This window comes from Astatotilapia calliptera, chromosome 9 (assembly GCF_964374335.1).
Source record: "Astatotilapia calliptera chromosome 9, fAstCal68.1, whole genome shotgun sequence".
NCBI classification, from domain to species: Eukaryota; Metazoa; Chordata; class Actinopteri; order Cichliformes; family Cichlidae; genus Astatotilapia; species Astatotilapia calliptera.
The window spans coordinates 29811841-29829242 of NC_137430.1; the positions used below are offsets into that span (position 1 = coordinate 29811841).

Consider the following 17402-nt stretch of genomic DNA (forward strand, 5'->3'; position numbering starts at 1 on the left):
TCTGAGCGCTGAGGAAGCTTTTAATTACACATTACTGTGAAATTAATCAATAAACCAATGCCCAGACCTGGATCAATGCCCAGAGCTCGACTGGTATCTCCCAACGTGTCACAGCCTTGTTCCAAACAACAGTGAAGTCATTTTATTGTGGGTGATAAATACATTATTAGACTTTATGAACTCACTGTGCGTCTAGTTAATGGATATTCCAACACAATGACGGGATAAAACACGTCAAACCGCCAACTGGGTAACTCGGTAATATTTTAAGACCATAAAATCAGTCATAAAAACATAAAAAGCATTTTGATTCAATTGATATTTGAAGAAAAATAAGCATTAATAATGATAATAGGCGAAGCACTGACCGTGAGGATGAAGGTGAAGATGAGAAGGCGCAGAGCGAGTCGGTGCGTAAAGGACATGGTGGCATCTCATCCAGCAGCGGAGGGTTAAACCCACCTGAACAGCAGCTCTGCGCTCATCTGACTGTCATCCTCTGCAGGAAGCACGTATGTTATGAGAAGTGACCAAACCTCAGTCTTTAGATCGAGAGCGAGGCGCTTTGCTGCACGCGCTTTTACGCACAGGTTCATTCAGCGCACACAAGCGGGGCTCACTTTGGTGCAGGAAACAATTACTTTTAAGTCTTCCAAAGAAGAGCAAGTTTGAGGTAAATGTTTATCCCGATGTGCAGAAAAATAAAGGCACTAAAGTCGCAGCTGGAAGGGTCCAAACTGGCAGGAATCCGCTGCAGGTTGGGACCGAAACCCGGTGTGTTTAGTCCTGTGATCCGAGTTCCAGTGAGGCGGTGGTCCGAGTTCACTCCCAGTTCATGTTCAAAGCAAAGCGCGTCCCCGTCACACGTCCCTCGCTTGTCTCTGAACCAACGCGAGCACAAGCAGCCACAATCTGAAGGCGCTTTCTAGTGAGTGTTGATATTGAAAGCGAACAGCGACCTCCTGTGGATGTGGAAACCACTGCCGACAGGTGTTGTGCCAAACTAGGTATCCACAACAGAATTTGTTTCCCCTGCGTCGGGAGCACACGCTGGACTGTCCAAGTCACGGACAAACAGTATCCCACATTGTTGATTTTTAGTTTACAAACACTTCTTATAATGACTAACTACTCCTGACATTTTTGAGATGTTATCTCTTTATACAACGAAGTTATAGTGGGATACAAATAATACCAGGCTGATCCTGCCACAATTTGTTCCCCCTGTGTAAATCACGGACAAACAGTATCCCACATTGCTGATTTTTCGTTCACAAACACTTCTTATTATGACGCATTACTCCTGAAACTTTGAAGGATTTAGCTCTTTATATAGTAAAGTTACAGGAGAATAAAATAGTTATCAGCCAAAATGTTAATGGTTTGTTAAAATAATCCCATCTGATACCCCGTGAGCAATAAATATATAATTTTCTGTTGTAACCCTCAAACTGAATGGTAATGTAACATACTAATTTTACAGATGTCTAAAAAAAGCAGCTCCTTTAAATGGATCCACTAAGGACAAAAGTTCGTTTTCGTTTAATGACTCAATCGAGCAAAAATGAGTTTAAACGAATCTTCTCGCGAGGAAAGACGAGACTAAAGACAAAGGCTTTTAACAGAATTTTAAAATTGAAATCTGACGTCTTTGCATCATGATTTTCAGAATAAGTTTGAAACATTTTAAAGGCGCTAAAAACCGATCATCTTACACAATAATAGAATGTGATGCTAGTTTGCCAGCTGGATGCTCGTAGACCCGAGGGCTCCGTCAGTCGCTTCATTTACAAACTTTTGCAATGTCTAAAAGGAAAAAATACATACAGGCACTCTCTCTAAACGAGCAAAGACCACCGTTAACTTGTGCTCCATTGTGTCGCTCTGGAAAAAGTTTCTGAAGATCAGTTGCTCATAGGACAAATGCATGAGGCCTGTCGTCTTTCACATCAGGGATTACATGCTTTCAGTTTGCCTTTGAATTTTAGAAGATAAACATCTGTCTCACAACTGCTTTTACTTTTTTAATCCCATTAATCCTTCTTCATCCACACTGTCCCGTGAAAAGCATTCTTAATGCAACGCAGCACTTTATAATAACAATTGATCTGATTAGGATGCTGACACCTCCCTTACATCCCATAAGAAGCAGAGCCTAAAGCAGACCAAGGACAAGCTGGAGAGATTATGTCTCTCAGGTGGGCTCATGGGTGTCCCATCAAGAGCTGGAGGAAGTGGCTGGAGAAAGTCTGAAACCTGTGTAAGCAGCAGAAAATGGGTGGATGGTCCAGGGGAAAAAAACATGTGAATCTGATTTTGGTGGTGAGCTGTGCCTTTGAATTCTCAGGCCTTTGGAGGTTAAACCTGCATCCACTAAATGTGTTTTCCTTTGGGAGTAATGAGCTTTTTCCCACTGACTGTTTGTGCAACTATTTACAGGGCAAAATAAACCAACTCAGCCTCGCATGGACTTTAATGTGCTGGAGGAACAGGGGAGGAAACCCCATCCATCAGCACCGTCGTCGACCCCACACATCATTTTGTCATTTCTGACTCTAAATCCTCAGAGAAGATTTCACTGATTACAATGTTGGATCAGATCGAGAGGACAGAAATTAGAAACAGGTTTATATTGAAGTTCTACTCTGTTTGTCCATAAGTTTTTCTTCTTTAAATACTGTTTACAGCTAAAAATCTGAGTGAGTAAGAGGAAGCTGGCGACTGAGCCAAGAAACCCAAATCTGCTAAACCTCTGGGAAAGATGGAGACGAGAGAAAGAAGGACAACATTTTTTTCCCTCAAGACAGTGAAGATCACAGGGTCTTCAAACAAACAAAACAGTTGCAGAATACATGGCTTGGTATCAAAAATGTTTATTTTTCAGTAGTTTTTTCTGCATTACTTTCATATTTCCTTCGGTCTCTTTTCTTGGATAAAACCTTTATTTTGATGCTCATACTTGTTTTAAAGAGAATAAGTACGCGCACACTGAAATTTGAGCCCTGTTCCAGAAACCAGGTGAGTTTCAGACATAACTGCCCAAAGCTTCAGAGATTTGCAAGAAATAGCAGCTGGCAACAATAACACAAAGTCCTCAATCTGTCCACATCTACCCTGTTATGCCCGGCTCATTTCAGACATAACAGAGCATGTATAACCACACAGTGATAATTTTCACTAACTCAAAACTTCTTAATGGCATTCAAAGAAAAACTGAAGGAATGGTAACTAGGAGCTAACCTAAAAGCTTCTCGATAACTACAAAACAATCAAAGCAAAGCAAATGAAAACCAAGCTGGGTGGCTGAGAGGCACCAACCTTCCAGGAGGAGAGAGACAGAGCCAGGCTGGAAGAAAACCAGCGTAAACAAACTGCCAAGCAGGTGAAGTCATTTCCTTTAATAGATGGAAGCTTCTGATACTTATGACCTTAAAGAGGAGGAAGCAAAAATCAGCCCCACCAGCCAAACAAGGTTATTTCAGTTAACTAAAACTAGAAGTGAAAAAAAAAACATTTTAGTTAACTACAATAAAATTGAACAAAGAAATAAATAATTTTGTGAACTTCTTAAACTAGCTGAAATAAAATGTGGCTAGAGTTTAGGTTAAGTCTTTATGAGTTTGACCCCCATAACAGTAATCATAAAGACTAAAACTAACACTGACACTAAAGACTAAAGTGCAACAGACTCTGGAAACTAACTGAACTTGAAATTGATAGAAAATAAAAACTAAAAATGAAATAAAATTAAAATACGGAACTGTAACGACACAGATCACAACCCATCATCCATCCAAATAAGACGAACACACATTTCAGAAGCCGAGTTTAAGCTGAAAAGATTAGCAGGCAGCTGTGGTGGGGCAGATACCGGGCTGATGGCCTTCTACAGCCCGTCTGCTGCGGCCTCCTCCACGCGCTCGAGGCTGGAGGCCATCCCGGAGGAGCTGGATCATCTGAGCTACTTGAACAGGCTGCAGGTAGTGCCTCGTGTTACCAGCGGTAACAAAGACATTATGAAAAAGTCAAACCTGAAAAAAATCAGCTGGGAGGGATGAAGAGAGAAGTCTGCTCCCACCACCTGCTAATGGTTTATGTTTCCTGGAGAGGCTGAAGCTTAACTGACTTTTAGTTATAGTGTGATGATGTGAGGAAAGTAAGACATCTGGCTTTTTCTTTAACTAACGAGTGAAGAGTTTGTACAGACAAATAATAACAACCCGAGTCTGAGTTTTAGCCAATCAAAGCACTTTATTGCACTGTATAGTGTGACGGTGAGCCAGTAGCAGGCTCTTATAAAAGTGTCATTTAATCTTTTTATCATGTGTACAAAACAAGTCACACACACACTTGTACCGTACAAAATCAACACTATTTACATACAATATACACACACACACCTAACACGCACACACCCAGACACACCTAACACGCACACACCCAGACACACCTAACACGCACACACCCAGACACACACACACACCATGCAGTCTCCCTCCCATCAATCCCCGAGATGAGTCCTCCGAGTTTCTGATGGGGTTTCCGTCTTGATCTACATTATCCACCTCACACACACACACACACACACACACACACACACACACACACACACACACACACACACACACACACACACACACACACACACATCCAGGGACTGAAACATGACCGCTACGCTGCTACTAACAAACCCAAACTGCTAAGTTATCCAAACAAGCGCTAAGCAACTTCTGATATGCATAAAAATAAGTTTTCTGCTCATAAACACGTGGAGGAAAACTGATGAGAAAACTCAAAGTGAAACAAAGAAGAAGAGCGATGAGATGATGTCACACGTGATTCAGCCACGGGGATGTAAACAAACGACGCTTCACTGTTTCCTCTAAACAACGGCAACGCTCTGAATAAAACCTTTTATACAACCTGCGGAGTGTCTCGCAGGTTTCAACGCTTCCATAGGTCACAGTTAGCCAAGAGTCTCGGCGTGAACTGATATAGATTATTTTAAAAGCTTTTCATAGAGTTATTAAACTATCTGTCTTTAAATCTTATATACCCTCAGTACATATGAGGAAGTGTCTAAGTCAGTGCACATCAGGTGGTAGCTGTTGTACCAAAGCTCCGAGGACGTTCTCTGCCAGGGATTCTTCACTCTGCTGTGGGACTCCTTACTTTCCTTTTTTGAGCTGTTAACTTGTGGAAATGTTTGTTGTCTGATATATTATTAATTCTGCACTTGCTGCCAAACACTGGTGGACGCTCATATTAAACATATATCGTCTGCATGACATTTACAGCAGGATCTACTGTGGTGTTGTACAGAGGCAGAGTTATTTTGTAATCGTACTTTGAGCGACGACTTTAACACAGACAACAACACAGTAACATTTCAGTTTGGCCATAAACACATTAGATCCATGTTTCCTCTCAGTTCATTCAGTTTACACTCAATAAAAAACACTAAAAGTCTGTTTAGACTTCGTTCTTGTTTTCTGTGATGTAGCCGGCCTGAAAAAGCTTTGGGAATTCCACGACATACAGAGGTTACACAGCTGTGTGTCTGATGTTTAAAGTTGGGAGATTATAATACTGGAACAATCATTAAACATAATTATCCCATATGTGTAGCGTGCACACAGGCAGCAGCTGAATCCCTGCGGTAAAGAACGTCCCTGGGGGATTATTGCTACAATAGGAGCTTTTCTATGTAAACTTTATCTGGAGTTCCCTTCGTCCCAACAGACTCCAGATGTTACTGCAGCTACATCCGCATTTACTTCCCCAGACAGCAAGCAGCTACTTGATTTATTACCCGCACTAATGATTGGGTGCACCCGTCTTTTTTGGCAATAAGACGGAGAAGTGTTTACTTTGTGATTGAGAGTGATTATTGTCTCCCAAGTTTGCACATTCGTTCATTAAAAAAAGGCCCGAGGACGTGTGTGGATTTCATTATAAATGTCAGGAGAAGGATATTTTATGCAGCATATTTTTTTTCAATCCATTTAACCGTTCATATGTATGGAGAGCCACAATTATTTTTTACAATTATCCATTTTCTTTACATACCTTCAAAAACAAACACCTGTCTCCATCCAAAGCTGCCAAAATCATATATATTTTGTTATGTTCATCCAATTTCTGTCATTAGCCATCGTGTGCCAGTTCATATGGGACATATGAAGGACAAAAGCTGCCAAAGTCAAAAATAAAACAGTATCTCAAAAATGAATTAATATGAGATTAAACCTAATAAAAAGGTTGAATTTTATCGTCTTTATTACATCGTCATAAACTTGTTTCTATGTTTATTCACCTGCATATTCAATTTCTGTTTGAATTCTTCAATTAATTTACGTTTCCGTTAGAATTTTCCACTTTATTTATCATTTCTATGCTTTGTCTTGCTTTTCTGCATATTACTAATTTATTTTTGAGTTTTTTGAAAATTAAAAATTTCATAAAATTTCTTTTCGCTGTATTAAATCTCACATTTTATTTATTCGTTTATTTGTTTTGGCATATTTTTTGTGTCCCATACAAATTTGGTCAGTTTGAAAATAATAATAATAATAATAATAATATTACAGATAATGAATGTTTCCTTTGAGTCTTGCTGGCCGCTGGTCAGAAGGTAGTAAATGTAAAATTGCTGCAGCAACACCTTGATGCTGTTGTCTTTGACATGATGCACAGTTTTCCCTTAAACTCCCTTTAAATAACGATAATAACAACATTTCTTTGATATTCACACAGTGCACTTTGCTTGACATGCTTTGGGTGCTATAGGGACTGCAAGTAATTCAGGAAGGTAACTGAAGGACTGGTTGACAGCTAAGATGATCATAGACGTTTAATGTGCATGTTACAAAATTTGCCGCACGTTTGCTTTAAATGAGACACTTTATAGAAAGCTGCTAAAATTGCATTTGTGGTATTTTCTTTTTAGCCAGAAAGGTCACAAGATAAAAAGACGCAAATCTTTCTTAACTAGATCCAAAAAAGATAAATCGGTGTATTTTTTTCTCAGACTTTGGACACCGAAACGCGCACAGCCACTGAATTTCTCTCCGTTTTTTGGATGTCTTCAGTGTGTTTCCAGTCTCCACATAAATGTCTCTTCTTTGATCGTCTCAGGATAAAAATCTGTTTAAAATCAGTGTTTGATTCACATTGAAACGACATAAAATGTCCCTGTTGCACACATGAACACAGAGACACACACACACACACAGTCTTCACACACACACGCGCAGAGGGTGTGGGCGGAGAGAGCTGCATAAAGGGGCTACTACACCTCATTGTGTTTTAAGTACCTCTCCATATAGATTATTATGTCTATGTACAATATTTATATTTTTACAATAATCTGGCTGCCCCTGCTCTAATTTGAAATAATACCACAAATCCAGGATTTTTTTAATTCAACCGGTAAAACATGATGACAGGTACAGGCTCTAGTACTTCTCTCGCTCTACGTTTACCTCCTAAAATGACACGCGGTGTGACGGCGGGAGCCGGCGCCCCCTACACAGTGTTCCCCTAAGGCTTTCTACAGTGACGAGCTCCTGGTAACGGTCACGAGGTCAAGCGGGGGTGTAAAAATGGTCGCAACACCACTGAGCAACCAACCGATCAATCAATCAACCAGCACAACACGACTAGAAAGAAAACAGACGACTTAAGACCACACCATATGCAGGTTCAAAAATACAGTACATCTTGATTCTGGGAAATAAATGAACAACAACGGCGAAATGCACAGCATACAAACGCATGCTCGCTCTCTCTTAAACACACACAGACACACACGCGCGCACACACTCAGGCTACATGTTGTAGGCCACGTAGATGGGGTCTAGCTGGTCTTGTAAGAAGCCGTCGCGGAGGTGCATGCGCTGTTTCTCGCCGCGGGAGTTGATGGGGATGACGCCGATGTCCGTCACCACGACCACGCCCACAATCAGGTAGTGCTCTTCCAGCACCGCCTTTGTCACCATGGGAACAAGGTCCAGGGCTTCCTGCTCAGAGCCCTCCAGCTCCACCACCACCACCAACAGGTTGGTCCAGGGGAAGACCGCACTGATGGAGACAGAGACGTGCAGGAAGTGTAACATCTGGAGTGGTTTCTCAATTCAAAGCTGCATTAAAGTAGAAATGCTGTGTGTAAATAAGGCCACGTGCCACGCCTCATTTTTCTGGAGCTCTACAGAGAATCACATGACTGAAAAACAAACAGGCTGAACGAAACAGAATTTTCCTTTCATTCCCTTTTCAGCCACTTGAGGGAAGAAAAACTCCACAACAACAAGCTGGTGGAGCTTCAGCAGCTAATAAGTATCAGCGTAAAGACAAAGAGAGCTTGGCCTGTGCTAATCAGCTAGCACAGTTTTCTCATGTTATCCTGTTGTGGTAAACCCGAGACTCAAACTCAGTTCCAATCCAGCCTCTAAACCCTCATCCTGTAACTTTCACTCCTTTTGCTTGCTCGCCTGGAACGCCCAAACCAAAAACTTTCAGTAGAAGTGAGCCACAAAGCCTGCACTGACTCTGCACCGATGCACAGCACTGTGTGTCCAACACACAACTACACATAACTACAGTAATAAACAAAATCCAGTGCCTTTCATGGCACATTAATGCTCATGTTTTCAAAAACAGATTCAGAACTGATTTTAGTTTCTATTTTGCTGCTTTAAATGTCAATAACAAAGGCCAAGAAGTAATAAAAGCAATAAGCCAAGAGCGAGGCGCAGGGCAACGACTAAAGCTCAAGCTTTAAAAAGTAAACCTGGAATAACTAGTAATCACTCGTTCGTGATGTCTGGAGATGTTTGTGTCCACAACAGACTCTAATCCACGCCTTCATTAGGAAACCCTTCAGCAGACTGAGGAGGAGGAGCCACTGGGTGGGAAGGGTGTAGGGACCAGACTGGAGTTAAACCTTTTTATCCTGAAGCTGGACTGACTCCAGCTCCTCCATCATGGACAGCAGCTGCTGACGACAGTCTCTGCTCTGCTCTGAAAGCCTGCTCTTAGGTCGCTCTAACCACGACCTGCAGCATGACTGGAAAACCGGTGTATGCGTCTCTACGACGAGCTCACTAAGGCTGCAGAGCAGAACGAGGAGCGCTGCCATCTATGGGACGAGGAGCTCAGTGGACGGACAGATAACATCTGATCTGTCATATATCTGTCAGCTCACATTTGGCGGCATTCGCGTGCCCGATTGTGTTGGTTCAGGAACAAAAAAAGATTAAAGTTTTGTTTGCAAATGAAAAATGAACATTTCATCAACAGCATGCATTTTAAATGACACTTAGTTCAGAGGCAGAACTGTCATGGTTTGACTCACCTTAAAGTTTACTGCAGGTCTCTTTTAGTTGTATCTAAACTGCAGGATATTGGATCTGATTAAAGTAGCTTGATTACTGCTAATGAGATTTTCCTCTTGCAGCTTCTTCTCTTACACACTGGTAGAAACACATCTCACAACCAAGCAGCTATTGTTCAGGGATGCTCTGGTGATTGTTGAGGACTAAACTCTTGAATATGGATTTGTTGATGATGGTTTCCCATCTTTACTCTACCTGTAACATTACAATGCGATCGACTGAGCACTGTGTGAATCATTGACATTATTCACTGCTTGTCTCAGTGAACTATCGTCCTCTGTTACATGCTATTTGTGGTCGTTTAATATCCTTCAAAGACTTTGCTGCTGTTGTTACACGTACCACTCCACGATGCTCTTGTGTGCGCGGATGACGGAGGTCTCGATGTCGATGGGGTGGTACCTCATCCCTCTCAGCTCCATGGCCTCCTCCAGAGCTCCCACCACGAACAGAGCATCGTGTCGCTCTGTTCAAGCAGACGCAAAGACACACAGTTAGTCACGGTGCGACGAGGGCGATGACACGTTGCACACAGCGAGACAAACAACCTCCGTTGGCGTCCGTGAGCTCGGTGCGGCGGAGGAAGCCCAGGTAGCCCGTCCTGGCCCAGACGGTCTGAGTGTCTCCGAAGCTGAGTCTGGAGTTGAAGTGGTCGGACTGAAGAACCTCCTCACCGTAACCGCTGTAGTAACCGCTGCCGTTATGAGCGCTGTGAACCCAGATCTGCATACCAGTAAAATTTACGATTAGCTGTGTTGAGTTTACTCTTTGGTCGGTAAAAATATATATTTTTAATAAACCAATCACACTTTGAACGCCTAGCGATGGAATAAATCACAGGACTCTTGCTCATAAATTCTTAGGTTGAGTTAGGAGCTCAACAATTTTGCCCCAAAAATGCCAAAAACAAAGAAAGAGCAGGAAGAAGAAAAAGAAGACAATCAGAAAAGAAAGAAACGGGTCGTGTCTGTCGACCTCTCCGAGATGTGAGTCTCCAAGCGGTCCTTTGGTCTCCGGATTGGCGATGATGATACGAACTCCGGGCAGGATCTGAAAAATAAGATGTAAAAATAAAGAATCAAAACAATCTCCCTGCTTCCTGCTTCACTCTGACTCATGCAGGAATACAGCCCCACAAATAGAAGCAGCTGTTTATGTTAAAAACACTTTACATTTCACTGTCGGTTCACACCATCGCCTGTTAAAGCTGCTCGGACATAAAATACATAAAACAACCTTATAAACGGATGTGAATGCACTTCAAATAACAGCCATTTATTATGTTTACCGAGCACAAGTCCTCTGATGTTTTTGCACGTACACAACGAACATCGTGTCAGTGAAGCGATAAAAGAAGCGATGGACTGAGTGGAAAGCAATCATTAGTTTTCTCTCCTCCTCCCACATGCAGTGAGTCAAAAACAACAGCGTGCCGATCGATGACCAGCCCTGAATCATGACGTCCTCTCTTTGTGTGTCAACGTGGGGGAAGAAGACATGAACGACTCGGCGAGCTCCAAGAAAAGATCCATCAGTTTGCTTTCAGGACAGATCGGGACAGTGGAGAGTTTAGGAAACTTCATGTGCTAAAAGCACGAGCTTCAGCGAGCTTTAAAACATCAAACCAAGCACAGTTTGTTAAATCTAAGAGCTGAAAGGCATTTGAGGACTATGTTAGCTTCAAAGCGTTCTGTCAATGTCACATTGTGTCTTAAGTAAGTGGCCACAAAGCTGCTACTCTTCATTTGTAAAATTTTAGGTCTAGGAGGCATCCAAGGTTAGAAACTCATGAAAAATGTTCAAATTCACAACTTTTGATCAAAATGAAGACAGACTCAGAAACCCCTGTCTTGGTATTTAACCAAGAAAAGTCTTTCTCTGTGGACTGCTGGTTTCCGAGGTCCTGGTCTTGAGATATCCTGAATGAATAAAGAAACTAAAGGTTTTAACAGACTGATCATGGTGTTAGCTGATCTCAGTGGTAGCCCACAGCAGTTGTTTTGTCAGCTGACACTCTTCTTCCAATTGTAAAGTACAATTCTCGGTGCCTTTTTTAAACTGCTTCAGCCTACGAACAGTTTCTGTGCATCTGCGAGCTGCTGTGGAACCACCTCCATCCCACATCTCTCTCTGTTCTCCACTGAGCCCTCGCTGCAGCTCCCACAGGAGACAAACCACCAAATATAAATGAGCTGAAGATGGAAATAACAGAAATCTAGAATCTTCTGTCTCAACCGAAGACAGTTTTTTTTGGCAGCTTTAATTTAACATCAACATCTTAACACTGGACTCTGTATGCTTAGTCTTAGTTTCAGAGCTTCAACATGTCAATCAATCAAATCCCTCAGACATGCTGCCTCTTAATATTTAGACATTTTGCACTGCTGTCAGTCCTCCTGCTGGTCTCACTGCTCAGAGCTCAGTAATGAAACTGAAGTAAGTGCTGCTCAGCCATCAGTATCTCTGCAGATCCGAGTTGCTGTAGTACAGCTCTGTATTCAGGAACGTATCACTAGACCTTCAACGCCAACACCAGTTTTAAAAGCTTTTTAGGGAGGTTTGATGTCTTTATCAGGCTGACAGAGCTGAGTAAACACGCCAGAGAGTGAGAAGGGGGCGGCATGGACCAAAAACCCGTCCTTAGTGCCACAGCGCCACTTTCATTTCATTCCTTTAAAAGCATCAAGCTCATTCCAATCACTTTAAAGCCACTTTCACACAGATGCTGCAGCCTTGAACTCTTCTAGAACATATTGAAAGGTTCTTTATCTAAAATCACAAATATCTGACAGATCTGAAATGAAAGCTTTCATTTCAACAGTTTAAACGTTTGTGTTAAGTCTGACTGAGCCCATATGAGAAAAAACACAAATGATAGTCCTCTGAATTCACAGTGAGCAGGTGCCATGTGTCCTGCCCTCTGCAGGTTCATTCCAGGCATCTCTCTCTGCTAAACCAGAGTATTTCCAGTAGTCACGACACATCTGAGGCTGGAGATTTCCTGCTCTGTCCTACATATGAGAAAGGCTAACCTTTTTCCAGAGGTCATGGGCAACAACTTTGTTACCTTTTCCAATGGCCACCAGTGGCAACTCCTCTGATTTTAAAGAAATTCCAGTTTGGAGTCGTCTCTCTTCCACAACATGTGTTTTGCACAACGTGTCTTCCATCCCCAACCAGTCCCAGTTTCTTCCTGAGAGAGAGTTCTTCCTTCCCACTGTTGCCAAAGTGTTTGCTCATCTGACTGTTGGGTTTTCTTGGTTTTCTGTGTATCGCTGTAGGTCAGGCATGTCACACCTGCTCTTAAAACACCAAGAAATCTGCGACATACATACGATCTATGTTACTGTCACCAATTTATGTTTTTCAGGGGCAGAAGCAGGAGTGAGTTATAGAGGAGCATGATGTTACAAGCTGTATGAAGTCTGGAGTCAGTAATCGATGTTACTCCCTTTGTGCCAAACCATAAACAGATGTAAAGAGAAATAATGCAGCACCGTAAAACACAAATAATAAGCAACAATGAATAAGTGAAAATGAGCACGGTTCCATAGGTTTCTGTTTAAAGTCAGGTGCCCTCTGCCTTCTTTATTAGAAATGTTATGGCACTGTCCCAAACACTCGACCCTCACCGACTCTGCAAAGCTCACGGTGATTTGAAACATGACGTGGCATGTTGAGCTTTTTTCACCACATAAACTGACTTAAACCAAACTAATTTTATTAGTCTGCTAAACATTTATACCACTGATGTTTCTTCTAATTACAGCATTAGAAATCACTGTTTAAACCTCACTAAATATCCTAGTGTGAGTTTCATATTTCTGCCGCAGCAAAAGCCAAAAAGGCTGCTCAGCAGCTGTCCTTTCACTGATACATGGAAAGACAAATGCAAAGAAATAAGCTTCAAATAACATGCTGTTCAGCATTTGCTGTTTTTAAATGTACTCTAAAAATAACCTGGTTTCACTGGTCTGCAGCTACTAAATGTGGGCGAGCCGTTTACCAAAGGTTATGATTTTTTCTTCCTTTGCCATCTGCCAGGTGCACATGAGTAGCTGCAATGTCTTTATTTTTTTGCATTTTGTCAGTTATTTGTACATCAAGAAGTAAATAGTTTCCTATATAATAAATGGTATACATTGTCATGGTAACACATGTGAGAGTCAAAACTTTTTTATTTAAATAATATAGCCATCATTACAAGACACCCTTTTTATTTCCTGCTACACGTAAAAAGTGACTAAACAGCAGCTTTGCTGAGCTAAGTAAGAGTTTCTAGAGACTGAAAAATGAACATGGAAGTTAAAAAAAATTACAGTTCCTCTAACGTTAGAGGACTGGCTCAAAAAGTTACTCAATCTCTAACCTCATGCGCACAGCCTGCTATAAAAAAAGGGGGTTTGGTCTCTGTGGCTACTTCAACTCTATGATGGGTGACACGTTTTTATAATTGTCTGTTTTAGACTTTGTTGGGGCTCAAAGTCACTCTGAAGGCTGTAGAAGTGGCAAAGTTCCAACTCTGAGCTCGAACCGCGCATGAACTGAGAGGCACTGAGCGTAAGCATCGCATCCTTTAGATTTTGGCATAAAATTCACCCAGAGGCCTCCACAAAGAAATCTTTCAATTGTCTTTTGAGGCAGAGATTTGGAAAAGGCTCAGACATCGCAAATAAAAATGGTCTGATACGTTACAGGGTTTTCTAGGGTACATTTAAGGCTTCCTCCTCACATCCACATGAATCCTAATCTAAAACTTGTAAAACTTTTCGGGTCGGGCAGCTCTGCAGTTGCACTAATGGACAAGCACGCATGTTTGACAGCTATCTAATAGTCGTCTCTCTCCTCCCACATGCCCACCGACAGAAAGGGAGGATGAACATTTGAAGGCTCGTCATCGACTCAAACCTGCTGTCTGTTTTGACTCACTGAATGTGGGAGGACACGCAGTGAAAAGCAGAGAATAGTCCTGGAACGTGCTGCCATTAAAATTACATCTTCATCCCGGCGTGTCTTTGGTAATTTGCTGTCAGCTGCTCAGTGTCGGTTCATGTTTCACCTAAAATTTCATGAATCGCCTCTCATGTGGAACTTGAACTTCTGTGGGGTTTAATGAAACCTCTTGTACTTCTTAGCACTATGCTGATTGGATGCTTTGATTTGATTTGAAACTACATGCAAATTTTAATGTATAAATATTAATGCACTCACCTTGCCAGACTCCATCAAGGGGAGACTGTGAGGAGAACCTCTCTCCACTAATCGAACCCTGGAACAAATGTGTTATCGTCAAAACTTTTTGCAGTAAAGCGAGAGGAAGACGGCTGACGGGACTTACTGACAGGTTACCGTACCTGTCGTGACGCAGCGCTCTCATGTCTACGTACACAGTAGTGGGGTCCGGCCCTGAAGTGCCCTGCAGCCAATCACAGTGATCAGAAAGATTTAGTTTCCCAAACTCTCCGACAGCGTTTCACTGGAGCGATGAGCTGACTGTACAGTGGGTGAACAACTTAAACGGGAGAGAAGCAGCTAAAAAAATACTATTTTTGGTTTAAGAAGCTAAGAAGAAGTGAAGCTAAGTGGGATATTGCAGTGATATTTGCTCTCTACGTTTAACTGATCCTCATATGAGGATTATTAATAGTCGCAGGATTCAGGAAACCTGTTGAAGTCCAACAGAAGAGCCCAGCCCTGACCTGGGCTTAAAACCAGGAGCCTCCTGGGTCAGACAACAGCACTACACATGAGCCACTGTGGTGCCAAAACAAAGGGTTCGGTGCCGACACAAGAGGAGGGAGGGGGAGGCACAGGAAAGGAGGTACAAACAGATTCCTTTATGCGAATATACAGAGGAAGCAAATCCAGGAAATTTCAAAAGGAAACTCTAAAGATGAGGAAGATTAGGTCACTAACTGGGTTAAATCTACTGATTTATTATTACAAGTTTTCAATTTAATTTTGCTTTCACATGCAAGGATATCATGAGGAAAGCTCCCAAACAATGACGATGGGAGCGCTAGTTTGGACGACTTCCTGGCGACTTTCACAAAGTAAGTTTGTCATGATTGGGCTTTTGTTTTATGATTTCTTACTATAAGGTAGTCTGTCTGAAGATCTCTTGATAAGCAATTACCAGTGCACGTAGGAGGAAGTCTTACAATTGATATCCATTAACCACTGTCTGTATAAACCTCGGCTCCACCTTAAGACAGACCGACTTTGGGGATAATAAATCTGCACGATTTCCATGCAAATCAGAAATACGGCCACTTGTGTGCATTGCTCATCCTCGGTGCATTTGGTAATCTAACCTGACACTGCGTATGTGCAATGTAACAGCTTTCAGTGGCTTAGAAAATATAATTTTTATTGTCAAACCATCTGATTAACAGTTTCAAGTATTTCTTTAGACAAAGTTTAACCTTGTCCAAGTTTTCCTACTTAGGGACTAGAAATCAGTGAGCAGGAACATCCCTAACCCACTGATAAAAATTCAAAGAATTTAAGCTGCAGAATACTTAGAAGGATAAAACCGTTGAGTGCAAAGCTCCATCTGAACTCTACCAAGTTTTTGTGATAACTGCACGTACAGAATAGTCTGCAGGAGCAGCTGGTTTGCTTTTTACCTGCAGGCAAATGGCCAGGTTGACTCTGCAGCCGAAGGCTGTGCTGACAGAGCGCGGGTGAAGGCCGAGGTCTTTGAAGAGCTTAGAGAAAGAGAGTGTGAGCGCCATCCTGGGCCTCTCCTCTGCCACCACTACACAGGCTCGAACCCGGGACAGATCCAGACCCCGAGCCTGCGAAAGAGACGAAAGGAAAATTATATCTAATCCCAGAGAGTCCAGCTGTGGACTGCTGGAATGAGAGAAAAACCCTTTCAAATATAAAGTTTTTCTTCTGACTTTCTGCCTCTTTAACCTACTTAGTTCACCAGAATAATACGACGCTCAAATCCCTTCTTGTGTAGGTGTTACATAAAAAAGAAAAACTGTGACTAAAAATAAAAAAGTACAAAAGTATAAAGTTTGCTTCATCTGTAGCTGTAAAGGAGACAAGAAAAAAGTGCTTTGTTTCTGCTTTTCTCTCAGCGTTTAACGCTCAGTCTCCATGGAAACTTAAAGACAGATAGTCACTAAAATTAACTCTGTGGCTTCTATCCGTGACCAATCAGAGGCGTCGGTGTCTGTAACTCCAGCTTTCAGATGTGTCCTCGGGCTGAGCAGATGGAGACAGAGTTTATTACCGCTGAGCAGAGGAGAGCGTGAGGGAAGTGAGCTAAGCAGTGTCAGACTTGGTGGAGCTGCTCACTCACATGGAGGCTGTGGGTTTATCAGCTGTGTCACTTTACTGTTCCGTCGTCTTATTTTGAAGGTTTAGCCACTGTGACCACATTCAGACAACTCAAACATCTTTGAGAGCACAAGACAACAGTTCTGCTCTGGAGATTTGGTAAAACGTCAAGATCCACATTAACCAGTACTCGCAGCAGGTGGGGAGCTTGTTTACATGCTGACACAACAAACTCACAGAGGCTGATAAACAGAGCAACAACTAGAGGAACTTGGTTGGTGTGCCTTCTTTTGCAAGATAACATATTTGTACATGTTCTCACTGACTGAGTCTAACTTTGGGAAAAACACGGTCCTGACATCTGTATGGACCAAAGAAAAACATATATATCTATTAGAAGGCCATGTTTTACAGAGCAGGCTTTGAACTGTAGGGGATCGACCACTCAAAGCAATTTACACTCCAACCCACACTCACCTTTTCACACAGCACTTTATTATCTTCTCTAAGGTGCTTTAGCTACTCTGCGTTCGCACCTCTGGCCAGTATGGACTCAACTAACCTAACATGTATGTCTTTGAACTGTGGGAGGAAGCCCGAGTAGCCAGAGGGAACCCACGCAGCACATTCAACTCCACACAGGCCAGCTTAGAGGTTTGAACCTGTCTTGCTATAAGCCACAAGTATTAAAAACAAATACGATTTTTTAGGGAA

At 42.2% G+C, this 17402-nt stretch overlaps 2 protein-coding genes and 1 long non-coding RNA gene across 5 annotated transcripts in view; all 3 read right to left on the reverse strand.

Annotated features, from left to right (window-relative positions):
* LOC113029441 (vasoactive intestinal polypeptide receptor 2-like) overlaps positions 1 to 805 on the reverse strand; it is a 45243-nt gene extending 44438 nt beyond the window's left edge. For both annotated transcript variants that reach the window (XM_026180295.2, XM_026180294.2), the window contains exon 1: positions 369 to 805. In XM_026180295.2, coding sequence (XP_026036080.2) covers positions 369 to 425 — 57 coding nt within the window. In that variant the 5' untranslated portion in view covers positions 426 to 805. The remainder of the gene's footprint in view (positions 1 to 368) is intronic.
* Positions 806 to 4231: 3426 nt separating this feature from the next.
* LOC145431163 (uncharacterized) lies at positions 4232 to 4595 on the reverse strand. The gene is made up of 2 exons (XR_013911498.1): positions 4456 to 4595; positions 4232 to 4425 (listed from the first exon to the last, which is right to left on the reverse strand). It is a non-coding gene; the product is annotated as an uncharacterized LOC145431163 (long non-coding RNA).
* A 3102-nt stretch (positions 4596 to 7697) lies between these two features.
* Positions 7698 to 17402, reverse strand: part of LOC113029442 (disco-interacting protein 2 homolog C-like) — a 71149-nt gene continuing 61444 nt past the window's right edge. For both annotated transcript variants that reach the window (XM_026180296.2, XM_026180299.2), the window contains 7 exons: positions 16025 to 16195; positions 14750 to 14811; positions 14607 to 14664; positions 10371 to 10445; positions 9944 to 10118; positions 9738 to 9861; positions 7698 to 8082 (listed from right to left, as the gene is read on the reverse strand). In XM_026180296.2, coding sequence (XP_026036081.1) covers positions 7830 to 8082; positions 9738 to 9861; positions 9944 to 10118; positions 10371 to 10445; positions 14607 to 14664; positions 14750 to 14811; positions 16025 to 16195 — 918 coding nt within the window. In that variant the 3' untranslated portion in view covers positions 7698 to 7829. The remainder of the gene's footprint in view (positions 8083 to 9737; positions 9862 to 9943; positions 10119 to 10370; positions 10446 to 14606; positions 14665 to 14749; positions 14812 to 16024; positions 16196 to 17402) is intronic.